Source organism: Mercenaria mercenaria, chromosome 12 (genome assembly GCF_021730395.1).
Source record: "Mercenaria mercenaria strain notata chromosome 12, MADL_Memer_1, whole genome shotgun sequence".
Classification (NCBI taxonomy): Eukaryota; Metazoa; Mollusca; class Bivalvia; order Venerida; family Veneridae; genus Mercenaria; species Mercenaria mercenaria.
This window is the reverse complement of record NC_069372.1, coordinates 8,591,031-8,601,303: the sequence shown is the minus strand read 5'-3', so window position 1 is coordinate 8,601,303 and position 10,273 is coordinate 8,591,031. Positions and strand designations below refer to the sequence as shown.

Below are 10,273 nucleotides of genomic sequence, written 5' to 3'. Positions count from 1 at the left end.
TAAGCTCTCTCAAAGAACGATAGTTATCTGGTCCCCGTTTCTTTCGCCTGCGTAAGTCTTTTTCGAATCCCAATCATTATGTAATTACTAGTAATCATATTCTACAAGATAAATGATGAGAAATAAATGAGCGACAAGAGATGTAATTAACGATATTCTAACAAATGACTGAAGGAAACAAACACTAGTAAACGATAAGAGATATTTTACCGACAGCGGCGGCTAAATGAACACACCAATGAAAACGGTCACTATCACGAACACAAAAACAAATATTTGTTTAATATGAATTATTTACAAAAGAAATGCTTTATCAAAATCATTTTTGCTTTTTGAATCAATCTGTTGTATCGTTATGGTTAACATTCGTTTGTTCTTTCTGAGGTATGACATTTGCCGCAAGAGGCGATTATATTGTCTATAAATAAGGCATTCAATGTATACTTTTAACAGGCCTTATTCTTAAACAAGACTGACTTTTACCAATGGAGATGCGGCATTTTAGAATATTCTAATATTACACTATAAAATGTAAACATGGCTTTGAGAAAATGTGTATTCTCGTAACATACTTGCTATGTGCAAAAAAAATACAACCGATCATCACCAGATTGGTTGGAAAAATAAAGTGGAATATTTTTGTAAATCTGTTATTTGTGATTATTATTATGCATCTTGTCCTAGACGCGGCAACGTATATTATTGACAGTGACTCATAGGTATCGCTAAAGTCTTGTAGTACTATATAGGGGCAAGTTATAACGTTCTGACATTCAGGTTCATCAAGGTGAACTATTAATCTTTCACTAATATGGCCATTAAATTTGCTTGCTAAATGCTGAGACAAATAGTCAAGTCATTACAGTCAACTCGGAGTATTTTTGGCTTTTCGTCATCTTTAAACAATGTTCGCCTAAACTAGTTTCTAAAGTAAAAAACGCGTTACTGAGTCAGTATGATTATATAAGTTAACGTCGATATTCGATAGTGTTTTGTAACGTCCATCAAAATCTTTTATTCTGAGAAGTTGTAAATTGCATTTCGTCTTGTCTTGTTATTGCAAAACTAACGATTTTGAAAAGTTTAAAGATAACGAAAGGGTCTTCATTTAACATCTCTGAAATCTGGTACTTTTACAACCACTTTCATATGCATTTTTGAAGTAACTTGTATTAGACTACAGTATGGATCAATGCTTTAATCTTAGGCTTCTGATCTTAATCGTGAAAATGTGATTATATATTAGACATTGTTTTCAGCTGTAAGCCTTCAGATGGGACGTATTGGAAGTTTATAAAATGTCTTCCGGTACGCAACGTGATTTAAAACCATAAAGTTTACTCTCTCCATTTCTTAGAGCGTCAATCTACAATCAGTCGGTAACCACGCTAGTGATACTAGCGGAGCGTCGCATTGTAAACGTAGCTTCATTTATGTATTTCAGATTTTCATTTACAAAATACACATAGATAATTACTTATGCACGTAAACGTTTATAGTATTCTTAAAGATACACAAAAAATGCTTAAGTTCAAAATCAAATGGTCAATAAAAGAAATGATTTGCAACTCTTGTTTTAAATGAAAGAAACAAAGCCAGTTTTGTTTCTTTATAGGATAATATTTGCTATGTTAATAGCGACTTAAAATGTATCCTAATATGCTTTTAGTTGTATCAGTAACAAAACGCACGAGGGGCGCTTTTACCCGATTTGGGACTGGAAGGGATCTGAATCTGAGAAAATAATTTATTTACGAGGCAGACGGAAGTTGATGCTATTGATGCAATGACTCTGGGTAATAGATAATAGATTGAAAAATGGTACTGATCTCCCAGTAAAAATGCAATCATATTGGTACCATATTGGTATAACTTTCACTAATCAATTAATCATCCGATGGCACTCGAAGCAGATTGCTAAAAAGCCGATGCCCCCGTGTATTTTGTTTCGTTTCTCGAAAATTTGTGTTCTGTTGTTTTTCTAGTGAGGTTATTATTCTTTGTTGTTATGTGGCATGTTGTATTAAACCTCCAAAAGAAGTTTTTGGTGTTCCAGAGGACTCGTTATTAAATTTTTGGAGAGGGGCATGCTTTAAAATCTGCACATTTTGAATTTTGATATTTTAAATTCAGAAAACAAACGCATTAATCCTTATCTATCAAAACCAACATACCCTGATCAAAACAGCTAAAATACAGCACACAACACTACCAAGCAATTTAATAGCAAAGTGGTTTCAGTTGCGCCTGTGCATGAGAGGTCATGAAAATTGCTACGACTCAAGCAGCGGTTTAAGCAGGCCTCGTTTATGAATGAACACTTCCATCGTTACAAATGCACAACACGGCGTCCAAGAACAAATCAAAGTTTGACGCTCTGCATACGACATTTATAGTCCAGAATCGTTTGGAAGTGTAATGTACAACCAAGAACATAAAAACAAACTTGGTCTGTGTCTGGTCTTGAGCGGTTATGAAATGTGCAATAACTCTCGCGCCCGCCTGGCGCCTGGTTAAGTGGAATTCTATTTCATAGATATTGAATGAAGTCTATGATCCAATACGAGAAAATATTTCTTATCTTGCGTCCAAATATGGGAAGACCTCACTGCTGTAGTGATAGTTAATAAAATTTGTACGAAATCCGTTGGAATTAGAACGCAACTACGTAAATAATATCGGTTTGACTGAGTGAATAAGAAGATCCTTTGGAAGCATAGAACCAGCATACTAATACCCGCATGACTTCCACTTACCTTTGATAGTCGCTTGTCATATTGTTTTCATTTCCCTGCTTCCAATGGCACATCATTGTTTAAAATGAGTGTCCAGTCACTTTCTGAGCATTTAAGTACTGCAATATGCGGACCTTACATTTTAGGTTCTTGTCAGGATACGTGTTATATGACCCAGGGGAGTGCCTACGCCTTTAGTATCTTGAACAATGAAATGGGTCCAATCGCTAAGGTGACTATGACTTCGGCTAGCTGATAAAAGATGTAGAATGTCCTTTGTTAAAACGTATAGCTGGTGAGACCAAATATCTCTTATATAAAATTTTCCTCTGGCTACCTTGACTAAATGATCCGTGTACTAATGATTCGTAAATGATTTCAATTATGAGCTAGATGATTTCAGGGATCAGGCAAAAAATCATTCAATGTTTCAACTATCAACCTTCAACTAATGATATCAGCTCAAACTTCTATAGGCTGGAGATACTATACTTGACTGGTCTTTTTGTCGAAGTTCCCGTTCGAAAATGTCTTTGAGCAACTACGTACGAGTCCAAATCCTATTATTAACAACAACTCAACTATAATTATATCAATGATACAATGAAAAAGGAGTCAATCACTATATGTACTTATTTGTTACACTGGTAATATTTTAAATATACAAATTATTCTGACAGTTCCACTGGTGGCAACAAAGTCTTCGTAGAAAAGTGGAAAACTAAACTGGTATTTACTTCCTGAACAGGGCAAGCTCCTTGCACGAAATTGTGTCTGCTTGATTTATACACGAATGCCCGGTTTGCACAGATTTTACATTTAAAATACGCCATCCCTTTTTTTATCTGAATTTCGTTCTTTGAAAGAAAACCTAGGCGACCTATTCGAACGTGGCTGTTTCTGTTGGCTATTGGTTCTTGTTGTTTACATGCTTACAAACTGAAAACACGTCACAAATTATCATATTACGTCATTAAATTACTACCAATGAAAATTAACTGAGACGTTCTAAAACCTTGAGGGCTGGAACGTGAACTTTGTATTTGCACAATATTCACAAATTCACAATAGAAATAGATCGGTTTGCTCATGTTGCTGTGATGGTGACCAAGATCATTTTAAGCAGCCCCTGAGCCATACAAAGGCCATAGAATTGAAACAAACTATTCTCTTAAGAAAAATGTAACACAGTTCCCATAAGCATAGTCTAGTTATAAGAAATACATCTAGATATAAGCCTTGTCCAGCAATTGTTGAGTAAAAGACATTTTAGCCTCTAAATATAACAGTCAAAAATACAAACCTTTCTACATTTTAGTGAATTTAGTTACCCAAAGTGTTATATGACATCTTAATTAAGGGGAATAAATGACAGCAAAAAACAGAAACTGCAAAACAGGACTTATCTGAGATCACGTCAGCCAATTTGCACTCCCATTTGTTGAGAATAATTTTATTTATTTGCAGCTTTTAGCGTCTGAGACATTTATATATTTCACGGACACAAAGGCGGTTTGTGTTTGTATCATTACTTGTACCGTGCAAAGTTCTAGAAAAAACAAGGAATGTGACTGGTGTAAAAACTAATTAATAATTGTAGGTTTGGTCAAACATCTTAGCATCACGTTTATTTGGACCCTAAGCAAAAAGCTATCTTTCACTGTTATTCACACGCAGATAATATGGTACAAAAAGTCCATTTAATGATGTCAGTTGGAAATGTGTATTTGGATATAATGATAAAGAATTGCGTCTCAAGGATGTCAGTCACAATCTCTTAAATTTAGAGAAATATCAAATAATTAAATTTCCATTTCTAAGTATGATACAAAGTCTGTCTACAAAATATAAATTGACATCAATTTAGGTTTTATGGATTCTTGGTTTTTGGATTTATGACTGCAATGCGTAGCAATATTTGTATGTATTGTGAAATAAATGAAGACTAATATACAGAGGTCTGAATGCTAGCTCCGTATTTTCAAATAAGAAATCACATAAAGTGGTAAAATTATGGTATAACTTCAATCAAATTTTGATATAAGATATGCATTGGATGAATATTTTTCTCGGTTTCTGTGGCAAACTACATTAGCAACGAAAGTATCATGATATCTCTGTTACGTTGATATCCATTACTCAGTAATATATTTGCATTCAGTTTCGTACAAAATGAGTATTTATCACAGGAATCTGATAAAATATTCTAGTTTGATTGGCAGAACTCTTGATTTATGTTATAGCATAGCTTCAACTCCTTTAAGAACATTGTACCCTGGATAACAATAATCAACATATTTTTAATGCTATGACAGCATCACTACAAAACGCAGTTAGGCATACTTTGTAGAGAAGTATCCAAATGAACATTATCCTCTGCATAATCAGCACTGATAGAAACTAGAACCCAGTTTGAAACTGCTTTATTTGACTTCGGAGCTGCATATTTTAAATACGCAAATGTTTAACAAATTGACTTGTAAATGTCATTTGTGTATGTCATAAATGTGTCACCTTATACTCTAAATTTTCATCAACGCTCTCAGTTGGTGTCGATTGGTTTGTGTTATGAACAGATTCATCTTTAACAAGGTTAATACGTGTTCTTGATTCACTATTGTTTCTTACAGGATTATCACAGGGCGTGGCTTCGTCTATTTTGCCTACATCTATACGAAGCTCCTTCTTCACTTCATGCGCGCGTTTTGTTTCCGATGCATCCTGACCTTGACTGGGTGAAGAATTTATCATAACGGAAGCGGACGGTTCAATACTAGTATAACTAGACAGTTCACAGCTTCTGTTAGGTAATTTTCTGTCGCTGTTTGTGGTGGATAGCGTACCCGCTGGCATGCAAGATGCGGCTTCAAATGAAGTTTGTGGTAGATTTAGAAGACATTCGTTAGTTTTTTGTATTGGTACATTGGCACTGTTGTGTCTCTTTAAACTGTTTTCAATCGTTGTATCTGACTTAATACTGACAGTCTCTTCTTTTATCTGCAGGAATAAACGTAAACAGATGGTATATATAAACATGCAAGTACTGCGCCATCCACAAAATAAATAGGCAATACAAACTTATCTCATAGCTTTGGACCGATTACAAATAAGACGTTAAAGATCAAATATAATACTGAACGATGACTTTACCAAATTTTACAAAGAAAAAACATCTAAATATTGTTCAAAATTGGCATTTAACTTATGTTTTTGAGTATGGTCATTAAATGTAATTACAGTGACATTGATTTGTTTGCATATCCCTTCTAAATCAACATCATTTTACCATGAGATAATATCATTCGAGGAGAGATTGTAAACCGTTAAGTAATGACCAATATGTACTTGGGAAAGTATACAGCAAACATCAATACAGAGAAAATCGTAGTTTTGTTTCAATCCCCTCCCATTTTGTTACACCAGTATATTGATCTTCTCTTCTTCATTAATGCAGTTTTGATCGTGTGACTTGTATACATCCCCTTGAAAGCGTGAAAAAATATACAGTCATATAACAATTTTAAAAGTACTTATGTTACCAGTATGAATTTACATTTTCTTTTGATGATAATTTCTTTAGTAAATTCTTCATCATTTTTTCCTGAAACATCAGTGTTTCCTGTAGACGAAGTTGAGTTTCCTTATTTGTGGACTCCATAGTGTCCTAAAAGACAGATGTTATAAATATGAAGGACTTGCTATATAATAACCTTAAGTCTGCTGACGGCAAATGATTCTGCCTTTGCGACCAGTGCAGACCAAGTCCATGCAGGCTGATCATGGTCTGCACTGTTCGCTATTCAGTCAGTAAATTTTTATTGAACAGCCATTTTGAATAATAAATTGTACTGCCAAACGTCAATGATGGATCAGTACATTAGCAGGCTAAAGGTAACTTGTATTATATAATAGACAAACAAAAATACTTAGGATAAAATTGCACATTGTTAAATACATCATGAATTCAAACGTTGGAGAATATATAATACCATTGTTACTAAATGTGATTTTTTTGTAAATGCAGACGTTTGTCTTGTTTAGAGCGTCATATTTAGATTTATGTATAAATTGTCAAATTAAAATTTAAGTGAATGAAATGCATCCAATTAGCCTGAAAGATTCGTCATTGGCTGACACTAATTATATTTTATCATCAGTTTTTTTTTCTTTCTTGGAAACACTGCTTTTTTAGTAATCTGAATTAAATGCAACGTTTGCATATTTCTGAATTTAATTATCTATGTTTTATGCAAACTTCCTGTTAATAATTGAAGCTTTTACCAGTCGTTGCATAATCTGAGATTTAAATCGGTCTAGAGAGGAAGAAATTTCTTTCGTATTGCCGGATAAGCCCCTGAAGTTGGAGAAAGATGGCACTTCTATTGGAAGATCTAGAGGTGGAGCACAGCTGAATTTTCTCCCCGTTCTGAAAATAATAGGATACAGCTTCACTTGAAATACATAAAGAAAACTGTATTTTGGCATTATATTAAAGATGATAACCGGTACAATAGTTCGCGAGAGGTATTAACACTAATTCTCAGATTCAACTAAACCGAGTTTTCTATTATGTTGCTTAGTTTTATTCTTTGTTTCCAATGGATCTTGATATAGACTTTATGAATAAAATGTATTTAATGATGTCTGAAATTGATAAGGTATTTCATTATAGCTGCAGCCATTTTCAAACTTGGAAAAAGACTCCTGTCAGAAATGCAATGTAGGTAGCGAAAACTAACATTGTGGTAAGATTCATTTAAGTTCATTATTTCAATTTTACCTGTCGTTTAGTGTTGTTGGTAATGGAAGAATACACGGACTACTTTTCCGAGAAAGGTGGTTTCTAATTGGCAGATATGGCACGGATAAAGGTGCGCTGTTGCCATTATCGCTGTCATCGTCGCTGTTGCTACTGTGCCCATTATAAGTAAACAAAATTGATAAATACTTCATGTTAAAAATAGAATAATAGCTGTTCACAGCCTAAGACAGCCTTTGTATGTTTGACTTGCTGTTCTTTATTTAACATGTTGGTTTTGCCATATTGGAATTATTTTTAATCCTTGATGTTCTCTTTTCAAAAACTTAAGTAAGCGTATGAAATACCACCTTAAGACGATATAGATAAATTAACGAAATGTTCTTTCATTCACTTAACTAAAATATGTCTGAAGGTTACTATTAAATCTATTTGTGAATAAAATGTTAGTATATATTAGTGTGGTGATGTTAGTACAACATGTTAATTACCTTGAGATTATAACACCATCAGTATCTGGTGTAAGTATAATTTTAGGAGTAGAGGTATTACTATCGTTGGAATCTAACCTAGAGTCTACAGCATTTTCTCTCATTAAGACATGGTGTTGAGATCCCCTTCCAGGTGTGGTTCTTGTTATACAGTCTTCAAATTTATCATTATATGCATAGTTCACTTTACTGGAAGCATTTTTGTCTTCTGGACTCACATTAATGTTATCCATTTGTATTTCTTGAAACGGTGTCTCAGCATCCGCATCATCTGAATTTACTGTCTTGTAGCCAAGTTGCCGTCGACTTTTTAGCAAATTTAGGACCAGATCAGCTAGCCTGGTACTACCGGTACTGTTAACCTGTTCAGACTTTATCTCCGTCTCCGTATCAGAAATGTCTTTCTCCTGAATTATATCTAAATTAGAGACTGGCAACCTCATTCCATTATCGGTTTTATTTGGATGAATTCTTTCTAAAGTCACAGCATCTTGGTTTGAAGTATTACTTGAAAGATTTAAAGAACTGTTTTCTGACGTCACGGAATTTCTTCGAATGTCTCTTCGTTTCATTCGTTTGTTCCTAAAAGTGAAGAATTTCCTCAGTTTTGGCGACATTTGTGGTAGCTTTTGTAAACACTTCACTTGTGGGAAATGTATCATTCCTGGACTTGCATTTTCAGTATGAACTCCATTTGGCCCCCTGTTTCCTCTGAAAGCGGAAGGATCTGGTGAGCTTGGTGCGCTTCTTAGCATTTTTCTATGTTCTTCTGTTTCCTTCAGTCTCCTTTGGCCGTATTCTCGAATTATATTCTAAAAAGTGCACATTCAGTATGTTAGAGTTTAAGTAATGTTTTAGTATTTGAAACTAAAAGCTAAATACATATCTAGTAATCAAACAAGGCCAAATTCTATAAGCACACACACATGTTAAAATTACTATACTAGAAAGAGAGAAAGGTTAGAAACGCTCGAGCTCGCAAATTACATTTTACACATGCTTCCTTGGGTAATAGATATTTTGTTAACAGATATCAAACAATTTTAAAAGGAACTAATTAATTTAGTTTTAATTATTAATAATATTATTCTTACTGACTTGCCTTTTTACACGGTAGTTTGGTTAAAGACATTTTTTAAGATATATGTACACTTTGATTTAGTCAAGATCTGTGCTACGAATCTAAGTTTAGATCGTATTTCGAAGTCCCATGCAAATAGTATTTTTGAGCCTGAAATTTGTAATGTTTTTTATCAATAAAGAAATTACTTATTAGCGTTCAATGTTCCATTAACGACAGGTATTTATCTTACATTTCAATGCAACAAAACAAACCGATTTGTCAAAGTTAGCATAATCAAAATAATAGTAGTCAACGGAAGCAGATCAGCCTGTACAAATTAATTTTGCCTACGATTTATTGAACAAAAACTATGTTTTGGATATAAATTCGGGGTTCTTCTTACTGCTGAACAGTTGATGCACCACTGTTTTCTGTAGGACCACAGTTTAAGAAGAAGCAGAAAATTTCATAGTAAGGAAATTTGTTTTATCAATTTAGATTAACTCAAACGGGATTTTCACAATGTAAATATACAGCGATAGAAAATACATTAAATTTTCTATTATTAAGCTTTCTTTTTTGTCAACTTGTGTAATCAAATAGACAGGTGTAAATCACTACTCTGGATCCTGAACGTAATATATCTAGCATTGTATGTGTAAAATGTAGAAAAGTGAATTATAGAAAGAGTAAAGATGTAAGAAATTGTGAAGCGGCAAAACAAAACACCAATAAACAGAGAAAGAAGATATAATTAAAACGGATCTATTGCTCTTACATGAGATATACCATAGAAATACTACTATAAACAGCTACAGCAAAAACAATAACTATTCTACTTATGAATGGGAATTCAGTGCAGCTAGCTAAGAAATAATATTGTCTACTTGTAAAACCAAACAGAAGCTATTTTAATATAAATGAAGATACCTGCTACTTAACGCTTCGTTCGTGTATTGCTCAATGCTAGCATATGAAGAGTTATGTGAAGAATTAAGAGACGGCTCTGTTGTACCTACTGGTGACCTCTGTGATAGCAACTGGTTCAGTCTAATACGTGCATATGTAGTTAATATCTCCTGATTTTCACAAATGTTTCAATTATGAATAACATAATATAACTGTAAATAAAATATGGCAAGCGAAATGATTAATGATATGCGCATGTTACATATTCAAGGCCAATTCTGTAGATACAACAAAAATATAAGCACAGCATGTACAT

The 10,273-nt window shown here is 33.6% G+C and overlaps 1 protein-coding gene across 2 annotated transcripts in view; it reads right to left on the bottom strand.

Annotated features, from left to right (window-relative positions):
• Positions 1–5,143: 5,143 nt before the first annotated feature.
• The window catches only part of LOC123533809 (cGMP-gated cation channel alpha-1-like), a 78,476-nt gene continuing 73,346 nt past the window's right edge, over positions 5,144–10,273 (bottom strand). For both annotated transcript variants that reach the window (XM_053519138.1, XM_053519140.1), the window contains 5 exons: positions 7,986–8,797; positions 7,516–7,647; positions 7,017–7,161; positions 6,289–6,399; positions 5,144–5,732 (listed from right to left, as the gene is read on the bottom strand). In XM_053519138.1, the coding sequence (XP_053375113.1) occupies positions 5,235–5,732; positions 6,289–6,399; positions 7,017–7,161; positions 7,516–7,647; positions 7,986–8,797 (1,698 nt within the window). In that variant the 3' untranslated portion in view covers positions 5,144–5,234. The remainder of the gene's footprint in view (positions 5,733–6,288; positions 6,400–7,016; positions 7,162–7,515; positions 7,648–7,985; positions 8,798–10,273) is intronic.